This window comes from Dermacentor albipictus, chromosome 7, assembly GCF_038994185.2.
Source record: "Dermacentor albipictus isolate Rhodes 1998 colony chromosome 7, USDA_Dalb.pri_finalv2, whole genome shotgun sequence".
Classification (NCBI taxonomy): domain Eukaryota; kingdom Metazoa; phylum Arthropoda; class Arachnida; order Ixodida; family Ixodidae; genus Dermacentor; species Dermacentor albipictus.
Window position 1 is genome coordinate 95719972 of NC_091827.1, and position 17517 is coordinate 95737488.

Sequence of the window (17517 nt, forward strand, 5' to 3'; positions counted from 1 at the left end):
TACTAAAGTTCGTGGGATATTTTCTTTACTTAATAAATAGACAAACAAATAACTCAAAAATATATCAGCATCCTTGGCAATGACAATGCAGTATGTATTTGATCCCTCGACAAATTGTTTAAGAGGAAGCTTTAGCTCGGGCCCTGTTCCGATGCGGTCTATTCAAGTACATGTAAAGGGCAGAAACGCTTTTCTGAGATAACCCCTGGATCACTTTTAATGAAGCTTGTTGCATTTGAGAGAGAAAGTTAAATTCTAGAGTCTGTTGGAAACGGAATTTCCATTTAGGGTCTGAATTTTGTTTAAAATATTTTGAAAATTTGGAAATTTGGAAAAAAGTTGAAGCACGACGTTTGCATATTAATTGCTCTGCATCAAGAACAGATATTGCGGTTCTGTAAACGGCATCTGTTAAGACACTCAAAGCGGACAAATTTGATTGGTCAATTGGTATCTTACGTGGATTTGTTACGTTGTGTACAAGGATTCTGCAAAAACTGTATTTATAATATTAATTTTTTTAGGATAATGTATAACAAAAGAATTTTTTTCCGCTATAAATATACTATTAGATGCAATTCACAGAATTTTGATATCATTTTTCATTATTGAGTTACAGTTGTAACCTTCATAGTTTGGCTTTCTGAAAATGTGCGATTTATGCGAATTTTTAATAAAGAAGTGACTGCCTAAACAAAAAATAAGAAAAAATCACTAGAATTAACGTTTTTCTTTTAATTGCAAGAAACCTCGTCAAATTTGGTGCAGCGGTTGCCGAGAAAAACGAATTCTCCTTCTACATGTATTTAGATACTAACACACGAGCTAAAGCTTCCTCTTAAGGAGGAGGCCGAGCTGCAAAGTGAGCCCCCCCCCCCCCCCGAACGAAATTTTTGGCTACGCCACTGCCCGCACCTCTCACCAATTTATTGCGTCGCAGAAGTCATATATAAAGATGTATGTACAATGTCTACAAGAGAGACAATGATGATAAACAAGATAGCTGCCGAGAATGATTACACGTGTGCATGTCGAATCATCTTATGACTGGCGCCACTCTTCGTTGCTCATGTATACGATGCGTCACCTTGTGCTTCACGGGCAGTGCATCATTTCGGGACTCCGTGAGTTGTAGGTACTGAGCAAGTATCTTCTCGTACGTTAAGACCGACTGAAACGTACGGATGCCAGGTGAGGTGAGGTTGGACTGCAGGCCAAGTACATCGAGGGATGTGACGTTATCTTTTAGGCGTCTCCCGTCTACGTTGCAACAGCTGAGGAAGTCTGCTCTCAGTACGGAAAAGCTGACATCGGTGATCACAAACACCCATCTGTGCAAGCGCCGGAGTCAAATTTCTTGCGTTATTGACCGGAGCCCATGCGACACGATGGCAGTGTTGCTCACTGCGTGGATCGTATGTGTGGACTTGCCGCGTTTCCTATCTGCGGCCGTGGTGGGAACGATAGACAGCTCGGCTCAGGTGTAGGTGGGGAGGCAGGTGCTGGTGATGCGGTCGACTACGAAGAACACACGGCTTGCGCGAGGGTTGTGTCGCGTGCCGCTGTTAGCGAGTGGCCACTGCGTTTCCCGTTCATGAATAGGGCTGGGTGCAGCGACTTGCTCGTTCCCTAAAGCGACGGTGCTACCAGCACAACTGCCGCAGAGAGCCTCTAGGTGCACTGCGAGTCTGTGAATCCGAGTGGTTGCGCCGAAGTTGGTCGCCAGTGTTGCCGCCATTTTGAGCTTCTCCACTGCACTGGTAAGGCGGTCCACTGTTTGCTCCAGGCGCAAGAGTCGTTCTCCTGTCTGAGACTCTCGCACTGGCGATAGATAGCTAGCTGTGCCGCAGACGAGCAGTCGCATATCTGGTCAGCGAGTGCAGCTAGCTGATCGATACTAGTCTCGTCAGAACCCGCCAGCGCAATGCGTGCGGACTGTGGAAGGGGCCGCAAGAACAGTTCGCGCAAAATCGAAGTTGGCTCTCCTTTGCGGAGTGACCACCCAGCGACTGACACAACCGGTGCACTGGTTGTGACGGTCGTTGCTCGCCGATAGCCTCGGAGAGAAGCTCTTGAAGCCTACTCTGTTGGGATGGCTCGAGGCAGTGCCAGACCAAGCGTTTCAGGTCGTCGTATGCTGTGGCCGACATCGTACCCGCTAGGAAGTCGTCTATGGCAACGGCGATGTCGGACGGTAGAGCGGCGACGACGTCCAGGTTCCTTGCTATCTGTGAAGTCATGCGCCGGAGTTGAAAACGGGCCTCTACTTTCATAAACCAAACTCGAGGATTTTTGGTCCATAAGCTGGGAAGCTAAATCTCTGCCGCGATGACAGGAGGCGTAATCGTGGCGTCTTCTCTGTTAGCAGAAGTAGAAACAGCGTCGTTCTTCGCAGTGTTGGAAAAAAACGTCAATGTCCTGGGTCACCAATTGTTGGAAGCTTATTTTAGCGGAGGCGAGTAATACACGTTTTGACAGGTTGAGAACGGACGGTCGACTGCATTTATTCCACAGTAAAAGCAGGTTTGCCGAGTGGCTGTGGTGTCGCTAACGTCGGGTAGCCACCTAGCTTCCAAGAAACAGCAGGGGTATTGACCCCTACGCGGAGGCCAGGCGAGGTTACCGGCTTTCCCAGGATCGCAGGAAAACGTATAGTGACGGACGGTCGCTACACAGTCGTCGCTATGCCTCCATGCCCACCGGCGACCTTGTCAAGCGGGTGTCATAGCAAAGTGGGACCCTATCGGAGTATGTGGCACACAGACGTGTCAAAGAAAGTCTCAGAATTACCACTACATGTGTTATATAAACGGGAATTCAGCAATGTGGTCTATCACAACATTGCTCTATTTATTTTCGCATTACCGTCGACAGTCATTGCGAGATGAGTTCGGTTGTATTTTTTCTGCATTCTTTGTTTAGTACTTTTTTTTCGAACACACTTAAAATAAGTGAAACAGAGCAGGCGCCACCGTATAACCGGCACCACTTTAGATATCGAACACAGTTAATAAAAGAATAGAAAGGTGCGGTTTGCGCCAAGCGATAACTTTGCTGTAGTGGTTAGTCGATAAAAGGCGCTCCGGGGAAAAAGCGACGTAATGAGCGGTGCCATCGACTGCCAGAAAATCGAGCATTCTTCTAAATTACTTACCTACGTCGTGCCTACATTAAGCCACGCAATGCCTTGCCTGAACTACTGGCCCTATAGCGTAGAACTATTCAACTACGTTATTTCAATGTCCAGATGTCAAAGTTTCGTAACCACCGACACAAGCATGGGGCGGTGACCCACAGCGTTGTTTAAAGTGCCCAGTCAAATGGTCTGTCCGTTTATTGCAAGACGTTTTTGTTTGCTTTCAAAACAAATAGCATTGCCTATCTTGACTGGTTTTTCTTATTGAATTGGCTGACAAAATGCGAGGAGCACGAAGCAATGGAGTGGGTTTAAGTGGAGCCAAGCTAGCGCAGTGAAAGTAGTCAACAGGGAGAGGATGTCGGTGCTGGCGTATGTACTTGGACCGCTTCCCCTTGCTAAGCTTGCGGTGGTTGGTCGAAAATCGCGGCGGCGTTCAACGGCAGGTTCAAGAAGTCGCTAAAACGGATCCTCCGCGAAGAAGTGTTGGCAGGGCGTTGTCCTAAACGTGCCGAATGGGCTCGGAAACGTTACACCATCACGCAAGAAATGTTTACTATACGCAAATAAATTCACACTCCGAGCTACGAGCATACTCCGGCAGCTATGAGTATACCCAGTGTCCGATGATCGGTATTCTATTCATTTGATCTCCATATGCATTGTTGCCTCTGCGCTGTACTAGACTATGCGGACCACCATGCACACCTCTGCGAGTTCCAACAGAGTTCGCGCGTGTCCGCCTCTTTGCGTACACTGGTACAGCGGGACAGAAAGGCCCACATTGAACAATTGCAAGGCCATCCCGAAGTCACTATGAACTATATAACGAACTGGTAAAAGGTCCACAACTTTCGCTTCTATTGCGAATCCCACATGTCCACAAGGAGTCTTTTCGTGTGCATCCTTGTATTCACTGGTGTGTTGATACCTTGCCTGCGAAACCAGGTGAAACTGCGGAAGCGGCTACTTCCAGGCTTCATTTATTTTTCATTGAATGAGAGCAAACAAAAGGGCAGTGTTACAGTGGCCCCATTAAGCTTTCAATTTTGGCAAGCACCTACGCCCAAATACGCTGAAAGAAATACACGCAGGCACATTGATTTTGAGAACGCCGGGCTGCTTTTTTTTCGCGACCTTCGGCTTTACGGCTGAGGAAACGAGGTTCTCAGAACAAGCCGAAGCCCCTAGGTTCGATGTACATTTTGTAGAAGGTGTACGTGAAGTGCAGAGCGTGCAGCCCTCCCGTGCTCAGTCCGATGATCTGCACAATAGAGAGAGAGAGAGAAAATGGCCTGTACATAAGACTTCGTTTCAAGAGCTCTGTGACAGCACGCCGTCCATTTGTACCATATATGTAGTGTGCTAAAATCTTTGCAATCACATCGGACGCAGCGAAAAAAGAGCGCTAACGGGAGAGCAACATAAAGGAAGACGGCACTGAGGATCTCATTAGTGTAAATATTCCGCCATTTGTGAGAGAAACGTGTACCACAGCGAGCGCATTTTCTGCAATGACAAGAGTGCGCAAGACCGAAGCAGTGGTAAACACTTTAGGTTATTAGAGAGTTTTAGCTTTGCGTGACACGTGATAAGTCAGGCCCCCTACGCATGCGCACTCCCCGTGGTGGCGTAGCGGCTTTGGCCTTGCGCTGCAAATACCGGCCGCAGCGACCGCATTTCAACGCGAGGCGAAGTGCAGAAACACCCGTGTACCGTGCATATGGTGCACGTTAAAGAATCAGAGGCGGTAAAAAATTAAACTGGAAACCCTACTACGGCGTTCCGCATAGTCATAGCGTGGTTTTAGCCCGTAAAATTCCCGAATTTCACTTGTAACTCTGCATGCCCATCTTTTACCGGGCTATCGCGACAAGTTAGCGTGATTGCGTAACAACATTGCAGTGTCCGAACCAGCCCAGTCTTCAAAGCACTAACGTTCCTAATGCAATGGCGACGTGGAAAGCTGTACGAGCTTCACTCTTCACTACATGATTAATTTCACTCTACGCTCAAGCACATAATGCGGTGACGGTATGCTAACACGCATCGAAACCTCCGCGGAGAAGCAGCGCATGCGCAGAGGGCCTAACATATTGCGTGTCACGGACAGCGAAAATTCACATTGCGTCTCTTCTTTTTCTGTTACAAAGATAACAAACGAGCAAAGTTAAATTCTGGGGCTATCTATCTAAAGCCCTATCTGATTATGAAGGAATCCGTAGTGGGAGACCTCCGATTAATTTTGGCCACCTTCAGTTCTTTAACGTGCACCTAAATTTCGGTACACGAGTGTGTATTTTATGCGAAGCATATTACGAGAGCTCAACCCAGCTCCTCAGGCGCGGCGGTGTCGCCTTCAATACCACGTGGCACCGTGACGTCACGACAGAGGAGAAGTGGCTTTGGCTCAACTCTTGCAAGATGGGCTGGGTGGGAATCGAACCAGGGTCTCCGGAGTGTGAGACGGAGACGCTACAACTCAGCCACGAGTACGATGCTTCAAAGCGGTACAAAAGCGCCTCTAGTGAATGCGGTGTTGCCTTAGAAACGAGCTTTTTCTAACGCTCAGGCGTGCGTCGCTTGCTCAGGGGCACATTTCGTTGCCGCGCCGAACGCTGCGTTGCTCGACGCTCAGCGCGTCCAATGCGGGGCGCGTAGTCGCTGCGCCGTAGCCCAATGTCTTACACCCCTTGGCGGGTTGACGGGAACGCTGTCACGTTCCACTCTTGAAGGCGAAGCAGAGTAACGCATGAGTTGTTTCTTCGTCTAGCCGAACCAAATATAGCCAAGCAACAGCAGTTCACCAGGCTAAACAGTGGTTCAACAACTAAAATAAAGGCTAGTATGCTTCGCATCCTGGGCTTAACCTTACCTAAGCCACAGCCATTTTTTTTATTCCACCCTCATTGCGATGCAGCCGTTGCGGCTGGGATTCAACCTGCGACCTCAGCCGCGTTACGCCAAAGCCACTGTGCTGTCGCGGCGATTAGCGAACGCAGTGGAAGATAAAGAAGGCAGAGTAATCATTTTCTTGCTTTGCTTTTATTTCTTGCATCCAGCTCGCGCGACTCTTCGGTCTGTAATTCTTTCATCATAATTACGCGAGAGAAACTTCAAGCGACGCACTTGCGGGCGGCCCTAGAGGACGCAGTGGTAGCTCTAAAAACGGACGTTTCCGTAAGAACGACAAGAAGTGAGTTTGCGAAAATGCAAATCTAGGCCACTCACTTTATCCGCCATACAACGTTGCCAGCAGTGTGCAGCGGCAGCCCTGGGTGGATTGCGGCGATGTGTGATCCCGTGTTATTGAAATCGCCCATTATTCGCCTGCAGCTTTACTTCTCTTTTCTTCTTTCTTTCTTTTTCTTTTTTTTACAAACCTCACGGAACTTGCAGATGTTACGTGCAATAACCGAAGAGTTCCAGGAAACAGGGGACTCGCGCTCCTACTGCAACCTCCGCTCTCTCACTTTCTCTTCGCGCTGACATTATTGGCTAGCCCCGTAAAAATTTTGGACGCGTGCGTATAAGGCTCCCGATCTGCCTCCTTAGAGAACAATGCCTTCACATCACGTACCAGTGGTGCATACCTTCAATGCTTCAAAAAGGTGCATGTCTTCAAAGAAGAGTAGCAAGTTCATGCGAGCTGCGCTTATTTGCTTCTACACTTCGGCCATTAGATAGGTTGACTTCAAATGTCGCATAAAGAACATACCTGCCATTCAAGCTCAAACTTCTTCTTTATAATTCGCTTTTTTACTCTTATCTAAATTACTGTTCGTTCGTTTGGGGCACAACTACTCAAACTAACTTACAGAAACTTTTTGTCCTCCAGAAAAAAATTGTCAGACTGCCTTATGACTTACCATATAACAGCCATACACACAGTCTATTTCAAAAAACAAACATTATACCAGTAAAAAATCTTTATGACTATAAGTTAACACTAGCCTTCGAACACGAAGTACTTGAAAATAGAACGTTTCTACGCGACTTATCATCACTAAAAGAGAACATTTCCATACACATTACCCGGCACAAAGAAAAATGGAATGTTATAACCCCTCGGGCTAACTACTCCACAGAAAAACTGTCCTTCAACCTGCCCACTCTCCTGAATAAATACAACAAAAGTACCACTGACATATTAAAAATAACTAATGCTGTAATACGGAAACGCTATGTATAAGGTATCTAGTCTTTCTGATCGGATGATTATTGTGTTAATTCCCAGCGTCCATTTCGGTGCCTATGTATGTTTTCGATGTTCTTTCCTGCAACCTTTTTACTGCCGCCTTGTAGAGGGGGCTGCAAGCCCCTGTCAAGCTGCCGTTTGTTCGTGCAGCTTTTACCTACAGCCTCCTCCATCTTTCTTGACGGGAAATAAGGATTATTATTAAACATTATTATTATAAGTTCCGAAGTTTCCGAGGCGCTGCCTCGGCTCCACAGTCTCACTGCTGTACATCAGGTCTTGATGCTGGCTAATCTGCAAGACCGACAACCCCGATACCGAGATTTTTCGCACATCTTCGTAGGTCTTCGGCACCCGGTGTGGCTCTACGGGACTCGTCATTGCAGCATTACTTCTCTTCAAGGCTTGGCTTCGTTCGTCACAGAATAGTGTATTTCCGTCATAGTTGGCTGTTTCCCAGATGCGCCAACGTGCTGTGGAGCTCTGTTAAATGCGCTTGTGCAACCTAGAGAATGTCGCATACAGGCCTTTTTTTAAGATAAAGTGGTTATAACGACCGTTTTTTCAATAAAATAAGAAGGCAGACACAGAGAAGCACGACAAAAACAACTTATCTGCCTCTTCAAATCTAAGTAGAAGCATATATTAAATTTTTTTTTTTCGCAAACAGTGGGCAGCGTTTCTCCCGCATGCACTCAAGTAGCGATCATGCAGCTGTTTGCACATATATAGATATTGTTTTTCTATAGGAACTGCGCTTAGAAAACAGTTATCCCGTTTCTGAAGCATACCGGAGCTGCATATCGAAAAGTAGCAGCGTTTCGCACCTGACTTGCTGTGGAGACACGAATGTAGATCCAACACGCATTTTTGAAATCTGCGCGAAGTGGACTTTTCCTCAAGAGGTTAATTAAATGATATACATATGTTCATCTTCTGCAGCGCGTATTTCACCACAGCGATTGAGTGTTTGCCCGGCAAGTCAGCATGAAGCGGAAATGCCCCACTATGTGACCCACGTGACGGCGAATTACACTGCCTCCGTGATATGTCCACTTTCATCACACGATCCTCGTGGAATGAGCCCAGTTTACTATTGCACTATCTACAGGACCGGCCGGGAGAGTGCTTGTATGTAGTTGAAAAAAGAAAGATTTAACAGAAGCTCTTACCGGCATTCGTTTAACTCTCTTAAGAACATCTCGTTCCGAACCTAAAACAAATACTGTACGATACAATGGTACAGGCAAGAATACATCAACAAGATCTTTGTACAACTTCTTACTAGTAACAACGGCCAGATAAACCGTGGCTGCAAAGCAAAGGCATTTTTGTACCTTGGTCTGTGAATTGCTTTATATGCAAAATACCGGAGACGATTGAGCATATCTTTTTGGACTGTCATGACGCAGTGTTTTTGTGGGATATTCTAAAACGTAGCCTTAAAAAGGAATTGCCGTTAAGTACTTTCGGAATACGCTTCCTGCCATGCGCGGAACCAGAGGGAGTGCCTGTCGATCTGTTAATGCTTTTGTGCATGCACAGTGTATGGCGAACGCGTATGGATATTAGACATGAGCGCATTGTTCAGGCCCCAGCACATGAATATTTCATTGAAAGTGTGTTATATATACGCGAATTTTTCTGTGCACAGAGCCTCCTGATTGGCTAAGTGCTTTGGACAAAGTGACTAGGGTACATCATTCTTATCACACCACACTGATCCGGCATTGACTAGTTGTTTTTTATGGCCATGTAATACTCACAATGTATTTTCGTTTGCCAAGCCGATAATAAAAAAAAATCTACAGGACCGGCCGACTTTACTCGGCAGAAAAGTTAAAGAAAGCCGACTGAGAAGACGTACCATCCCCCGAGAATATTCCTTATAAAGTTTCGCTTCAATAAAGTAATTAAGCGCCTGATGGCACATATTTGTTGCAATCAGGATATTTGGGTACTGTTTCTTGTTTCACTGAGCAATTCAGTAGAGAATAGTCCCAGCCACCGGCACACCTGTAGCGGTAGTGCAGACGGGCTGCATATAAGCTGATTCCTCGTATGAGCGTTGCCTCGTGTGTGAAATATTTGGTGGGACACCAGCAGTAGGTCGTTACTAAAGCCCGGGAGGCTTCGCTAGAAAGGTTTCTTTTAATATGGTGCGCGTTGATAACTTCGATAGGATGACTTGGAGTTCAGTAAACGTGAGGTGCCCAGAGGCATGGCGCAATTTCAAAACGGCTCTGGCTGTCGTCTGCTGAAGAAGCGGCGAAACGTTTTATTGATGAAACTGCGAGTGTTAACGTGCATAATTAATACCGTATTATCACCTAGTAGTCACGGTGAGGAAGGCAGCAAAACTGCCTTCTTCATCGAAACAGGCGTCTTATTGGGCGAACTTGTGCCTCAAAAGCAAGATACACGCAAAGAAGAACGGTAGCGGCGAACACAGTCGGCGATCATCGAAAATATCATCTGCCGGTCAAGCGCGTCGGCTTTTATACACGAGCCATCGGGCGTTCTACAGAAATCGCTGGTGCCCGCGTGTCCTCCAGAAAGCTCTACATCATTAGGGTTACGCAATGAAATCAGATTACAAAAGGTTCGGTGACAAAAGACAGTGGTAAGATCCATCGATAGCATTCCAGAACTTTCCATACATGCAAGCGCGCCCCGCGCTGTGCGATAACGTTTTTCAGACGCTGAGAAGCGCTCACCCGAAAAAGATAAATAAGTCCACGTGTCAATGATCCCCTCTCAAAAAGAATCGTCCTGATGCTACAAACATAAGAGAAGTGCGAAACACAAAAGGACACTTATCAAAGAAACAAATCACAAAGGAACACACTCCAAAAAAAGTCGAAAGTTCAGCTATGTAAAAGACCCAAAGTTCATTAGCGCTGGTAGAACGGCTTAAGTCGCACAACGCGGACTATTTCCGGTCGTGAGCGGCGCCGCTGTGATAGCGAAATGTCGTCTGGTAGGACCTCATACTCGAGTGCGCCATTCCGTCGGGTGATCTGGTGGGGTTCGAAATAGCGTCGCAATAGTTTCTCACTGAGTCTTCGTCGACGTATCGGGGTCCATACCCAAACACGTTCGCCGGGCTGGTACTCGACGTAGCGTCGTCGAAGGTCGTAGTGTCGGCTGTCGGTCCTGTGCTGGTTCTTGATCCGCAGGCGGGCGAGCTGTCGGGCTTCTTCGGTGTGCTGGAGATAGGTGGCGACGTCAAGGTTCTCTTCGTCGGAGACGTGCGGCAGCACGGCATCGAGAGTCGTTGTCGGATTCCTGCCATAAACCAGCCTGAACCGCGTTATCGGTGTTGTTTCTTGCACCGCCGTGTTGTAAACCAACGTTACGTATGGCAGGACGGCATCCCAGGTTTTGTGTTCGGCGTCGACGTACAGCCCTAGCATATCGGCGAGGGTCTTATTCAGGCGCTTCGCAAGACCATCCGTCTGCGGTGGGTAGGCAGTTGTCCGCCGGTGGCTTGTCTGGCTGTATTGCAGAATGGCTTGGTTGAGCTCCTCTGTAAAGGCCGTTCCTCTGTCGCTGATGACTTCTGCAGCACCATGTCGCAGCAGGAGGCTCTCGACAAAGAATTTCACCACTTCGGCTGCGCTACCTTTCGGCAGAGCTTTCGTTTCAGCGAAGCGGGTGAGGTAGTCCGTCACCACGACGATCCACTTATTTCCAGATGTTGACGTCGGAAAGCGCCCCAGCAAGTCCATCCCGATCTGCTGGAATGGTCGGCAAGGAGGACCGATGGGCTGTAGTAATCCCGCTGGCCTTGTCGGTGGCGTCTTCCGTCGCTGACAATCTCGGCGTGTCTTGACGTAACGGGCAAAGTCGCCCGTCAGGAGCGACCGGGTTACGAGTACGTTATCTTGAAGCGAGAACGAAAACATCATCATCATCATCATCATCATCAGCCTGGTTGCGCCCACTGCAGGGCAAAGGCCTCTCCCGTACTTCTCCAACTACCCCGGTCATGTACTAATTGTGGCCATGTTGTCCCTGCAAACTTCTTAATCTCATCCGCCCACCTAACTTTCTGCCGCCCCCTGCTACGCTTCCCATCCCTTGGAATCCATTCCGTAACTCTTAATGACCATCGGTTATCTTCCCTCCTCATTACGTGTCCTGCCCATTCCCATTTCTTTTTCTTGATTTCAACTAAGACATCATTAACTCGCGTTTGTTCCCTCATCCAATCTGCTCTTTTCTTATCCCTTAACGTTACACCTATCATTCTTCTTTCCATAGCTCGTTGTGTCGTCTTCAATTTAAGTAGAACCCTTTTCGTAAGCCTCCAGCTTTCTGCCCCGTACGTGAGTACTGCTTAGACACAGCTGTTATAAACTTTTCTTTTGAGGGATAATGGCAACCTGCTGTTCATGATCTGAGAATGCCTGCCAAACCCACCCCAGAGCATTCTTATTCTTCTGATTATTTCAGTCTCATGGTCCGGATCCGCGATCACTACCTGCTCTAGGTAGATGTATTCCCTTACCACTTCTAGTGCTTCGCTACCTATCGTAAACTGCTGTTCTCTTCCGAGACTGTTAAACATTACTTTAGTTTTCTGCAGATTAATTTTTAGACCCACTCTTCTGCTTTGCCTCTCCAGGTGAGTGAGCATGCATTGCAATTGGTCCCCTGAGTTACTAAGCAAGGCAATATCATTAGCGAATCGCAAGTTACTAAGGAATTCTCCATTAACTGTTATCCCTAGTTCTTCCCAATGCAGATCTCTGAATACCTCCTGTAAACGCGCTGTGAATAGCATTGGAGAGATCGTATCTCCCTGCCTGACGCCTTTCTTTATTGAGATTTTGTTGCTTTCTTTATGGAGGACTACGGTGGCTGTGGAGCCATTATAGATATCTTTCAGTATTTTTACATATGGCTCGTCTACACCCTGATTCCGCAATGCATGACTGCTGAGGTTTCGACTGAATCAAACGCTTTCTCGTAATCAATGAAAGCTATATATAAAAATTGGTTACATTCCGCACATTTTTCTGTCATCTGATTGATAGTGTGAATATGGTCTATTGTTGAGTAGCCTTTACGGAATCCTGCCTGGTCCTTTGGTTGACGGAAGTCTAAGGCGTTCCTGATTCTATTTGCAATTACCTTAGTAAATGCTTTGTAGGCAATGGACAGTAAGCTGATCGGTCTATAATTTTCAAGTCTTTGACGTCCCCTTTCTTATGGATTCGGATTATGTTAGCGTTTTTCCAAGATTCCGGTATACTCGAATTCATCAGGCATTGTGTATACAGGGTGGCAGTTTCTCTAGAACAATCTGCCCACCATCCTTCAACAAATGTGCTGTTACCTGATCCTCCCCAGCTGCCTTCCCCCTTTGCATAGCTCCCAAGGCTTTCCTTACTTCTTCCGGCGTTACCAGTGGGATTTAGCATTTCTCTAGACTATTCTCTCTTCCATTATCGTCGTGGGTGCCACTGGTACTGTATAAATCTCTATAGAACTCCTCAGCCACTTGAACTATCTCATCCATAGACGATAACGAAAACAATACTCATCTAAATGCCCCAGGGACAACGTCGGTGTTTCCTTCCAAATACTTGACGAGGCTTTTTAGCCCCTTGTCGGCTCGTTGCTGTTGCTGTTTTCGTTCCGACTTCTAAATTATAGTGATGTCAGATTCTTGCAGTCTGAGGCTCCACTGCACCAGCCGTCCTGAAGGGTCCTTTACATTCGCTAGCCAACACAACGCGTGATGGTCGCTGACTACTTTGAATGGCCTGCAATAAGTTCTTGCTTTACACCTCGCATCAAGAAGCGGACTTTTTTCTCCTCGGACATTTCCGGGTTGGCGTGCCGGAAAAGACGGGTCATCTCTTCCGTGAAGATGGCGATGGTCTCATTGGGTAGTTGCCCTCGTCTTTCCAGCAGAACTGCGACCCTTTCTTTTCGGACAACGCTCGTGAAGGTTCTCAGGAAGTTACTGCGGAATAGGTCCCATGTTGTAAGGGTGGACTCCCGGTTCTCGAATCAAGTCCTCGCGGCATCTTCTAAGGAGAAGTACGCATGGCGTAGCTTATCCTCAGAGGTCCAGTTGTTGAAAGTTAAAATCCGCTCAAAGTTTTCGAGCCAGGTTACTAGATCCTCCGACGAAGCTCCATGGAAGGTAGGGAGCTCCCTGGGTTGTTTAAGCACGATGGGGAACGCTGGGGCTGCCATTGTGATTGTTCAGCTGGCCACAGTGTTCCTGGTCGTATCAGGCAGAAGTCCGTGCTTCGGGGGCAGTCCTTGCAGTCTGCAGCTAGCTTGCTGGTCTTGGGCGACGTTGGTGTCATTTTCGAGTTTCGGGCTTGGATCGCGGCTTTGTGGGGGCATGAACGGTACATGAACTTTGCAGTGCATGAACGCACTAGCACCTTCACCAGGTGTCACGTAGTAGTGACGGTGAAGAAGGCAGCAAAACTGTGATTGACGAAATTATTGGGCAAACTTGTGTTCTCATAAGCAGGCTACACTCAAACAACAACGGTAGCGGCTTACGCAGTCGGCAATTGTCGAAAATCTGATCTGCCGGTCCAGCACGTCGGCTTTTATACACGAGCCATCGAGCGTTCCAGAGAAATCGCTGCTGCCAGCGTGTCCTCCAGAAAGCTCTACGTCATTCGCGTCTCGCATAGATGCCATCAGATTACACATGCTTCTGTGACAACAGACAGCGGATAGAACCATCGATAACATTTTAGAAACTTCTAACGCATGCAGACGAGTCCCACGCTTAGCGATAACGTTTGTTAGACGGTGAAAAGCGCTCACCCGAAAAACAAACAAGTCCACGTGTCAATATTTTTAGCATCTTTGTCGTGTCTTCGAGGTCCTCATTTGGCGTACCTCAAGGTAATCTCGTTTGGCTTAATAATTAGATGTCGCAAGTGAATGAAGAGCGAGTGATAGGTGTTGCGCAATACTTGACTAGTGTCTGCCTTCTTCCACAATACCTGTAATTTAAAACGCTGCAACACAAGAGGCGCTAGTCAGATGCCTAAATAGCGAACCAGGCGGTTATATTTTAGATAAATTTTACAAATTTACACTTCTTTCCCAGTGAATCTCGAAGCAATCGAACAAGCAACGTAGTATGTCAAAATACTATTACCATTTTATTTATTGCGACGCTTTTCTTGTCAGAGTTCCGTTTTATACGACGAAACAAGTCCCAGATTCTTTGAGTTTATTCGATGGGAACTCTTGGGGCAGGGGTTCATGACGTTGCGGGCATGTACCCTCATACGTGACAAAAGCGTGATCGAGCTACCCGATTGCTTTCCCAGCAAATCTGGATCACAGATAGAAAACAGAAAGACATAGCAGTGCCCCAGTGTTTACGGTGACAAAGATAAACGTATTTTATTAAGGCGTCTCGCAGGGCACTCGGTTTCCCTCATTGCCGCTTGTTTACTCAGGCTTGTCAGGGAAGTTGTCTATGTGGCAGCACGTAAACTACCACCGAACGCTTTGTCTGCTGTTCGGTTAGCGACCACTGAAAGGACTCGCAAGCAAACAATTCCTGCTGAAGCCAGCAAAGTAAGTAAATTTATTGAAACAAAAAATAGTTGCTATTTACCGAATCGTAGCATGAATTTACAAAAGGAAGCATATACGGGTTCGTCACAACCAAAGCTCCGCTGTTGAAGAAAATTTTGTCCTGGCCCGGGAATCGAACGCGGTGTCACCGCTTCTGCCGGAGAACTGCTCCGCTCACTGGCCTAATAGAAGAGCTAACCAGAATAGTTGGTGGACTACATGCCCGAAAAATTTTGACAACGAAACTATAGTGCTAAAACCAGTACAGTGCAGGTTACTTTCGTAGCTTCGCGGTGTATTCATGCGAAGGGCACGTCCAGGAACGAATCATGCTTATTATAAACTGAACATCATGACATGCGCAGCATGTAGAACGACATTTTGGCGCTTCAGCACTAATCGAGTTGATACGATTGATTGATTGATTGATTGATTGATTGATTGATTGATTGATTGATTGATTGATTGATTGATTGATTGATTGATTGATTGATTGATTGATTGATTGATTGATTTACAGTGTTTCTTTACTAGGCCCATCAGGAGTAGCTTCCGCTCTGGCAATAGGGAAAACTGGACAGCCTCCTTACTGCCAAAGAAGCCTAAAATAACGAATCTCGGGGGCTTCTAGCGTAGAGGACAGGTTTAAGGTTCCTGCAGCCCTCTCACTGTCGCAATTCGCCAAATGCTGGAAAATACTCACACAAAGCGATGACATTTTTTGGACCTCGTGCATGATCGAGATGCAGCTGATCACGTAGCAGCCGGCGCCGGCGCCTTGGAAGAGGATGTACTGCGAAGCAGTGGATGAAGCGTAGTGTGATGTCACTGCATGATCAAAAAGCTTGTGAATGCCGATATTTCTGCAACTGCGTCTGTGCCCGGATCAATGTGTGCATTTGCGTTCTGCCTATTAGTTCGCCACAAATTCGATCTTGCACGCTATGAACTTGTGTCACCTCGAGTTACGCACATAAAAGACACGGCCGTGAGTTTGTCCTTCTAATTTCTAAGACATGCCAAATTGCATAGGAAACACGTTTCTTTGTATGCTATGCACCGAGAGCGACAGAACCTCTACAAAACAAGGAATCACTTAGCTGCACATTGTTTTCTGTCGTTACGAATCATAATTCGCGCTCATCAATAAATCCTTGAATGCAAAGCCTGAAGCAGAGATTGTAGAAACTGCCGTGGTTGTTTAGTGGCTTTGGCGTTGCGCTGTTAAGCACGAGTTCGCGGGATCAAATCGCGGCCGTGGCGGCCACATTTAAATGTGGGTGTAATGCAAAAACACCCGTGTGCCGTGCATTGGGTGCAGGTTAAAGAACTTCAGGTGGTCAAAAACTGGAGTCCCCCACTACGGCGTGCCTCATAATCATATCATGGTTTGGACACGTAAAATGGTAGAATTTATTCGAGCGGTGGGTCCCGTCTCTGACCCGGGGCACCTGGTCAGCGGGCCACTGACCACACACCACGACATAGCCCAACACTGCCGCCTCGCAAGACGGACAAAACCTCCGCCTCATCCCAAGCTCACTAAGGGACAAGAACTCACCTGGCGCCGGCTCCAAACGCACTCCTTTCCCAATCCACAAGTATACACACACTTCTACCCTGACTTGACAGATCCACACTGCTCACTATGTGGGTCCATGGCCTCTTTAATTCATATCCTCTGGGACTGCAGGGAAGACCCTCCCCTGTCAGATCGCCTCACCGCTCCCTCACCTGAAGCGTGGGAAGCAATACTCCGGGACCCGAGCCTGGAGGTTCAACTTTGGGCCATGGAAGCAGCGGAGGAGGTGACTGTAAGGCATTGCCTGGTAGCCACCCCTCACTAAACCAAACTGACTTATTAAAGTTGTTTCCTCCTCCTCACAGAATTTAATTAAAATTTTTGAAAATTGTAGTAGAGCAGCCAAAAAGTACGCATCCGCCCGGTGTCTCGGTTTTCAGGAATCTTGTCTTCCAAAGGAAAACGTATATTCTGTGAAAAAATAAATAAACTGTCAAACCGCTGCCGCCAGACTACGGTGCGCCCGTTCTAAGCTTTTAAACGTTTGCGTTACGAGCCGCATATTTCAAGACTCAGTTCACCGACATGTCAAGCTCTGTTACACAAGTGGCACGACTGATCGAGTCGTAGGCATAACTACTAGTCATGTGCTTTATATGTACCAGGCAAACAATATAAAATCAAAGGTTTGTGTGCAATGGCTGTACGATGAGTCAACGAATAGTTAAAAAATGTGATTGTCTTGGAACTTATTAGCATCCAACTTGCGAGGGGACGGTCCTTGCAGAGGTTAAAAGTACCATGAATGTAGTGAAAGTGAACTACAGAGGTGGCTTTTCCAATGAGTTGTCAATGAGTTCCAGTTTGCGAACTGTCATTACTAGTGATCACGCAGAAATTTGTCGTTGCCGTCAGTGGCTCAGACGAAGAGTGACTTTTGACACTTTGCGCTGACGCCCTGCCAAGCGGTCACTTCAGAGGCCGTTATTATTTATTTACATTGTAAAATTTATTCATTATTGCTCAAAGCCCCAGCGGGGCGTGACATAAGGACTGTGTGTTGATGTGGCGGTACAGAGAATTCAT

The 17517-nt window shown here is 47.0% G+C and overlaps 1 protein-coding gene across 3 annotated transcripts in view; it reads right to left on the bottom strand.

Annotated features, from left to right (window-relative positions):
• Window positions 1-4104: 4104 nt before the first annotated feature.
• The window catches only part of LOC135897006 (uncharacterized), a 51007-nt gene continuing 37594 nt past the window's right edge, over window positions 4105-17517 (bottom strand). For all 3 annotated transcript variants that reach the window (XM_065425565.2, XM_065425564.1, XM_065425566.2), the window contains exons 4-5: window positions 15613-15702; window positions 4105-4400 (exon numbers count right to left, since the gene is read on the bottom strand). In XM_065425565.2, the coding sequence (XP_065281637.1) occupies window positions 4305-4400; window positions 15613-15702 (186 nt within the window). In that variant the 3' untranslated portion in view covers window positions 4105-4304. The remainder of the gene's footprint in view (window positions 4401-15612; window positions 15703-17517) is intronic.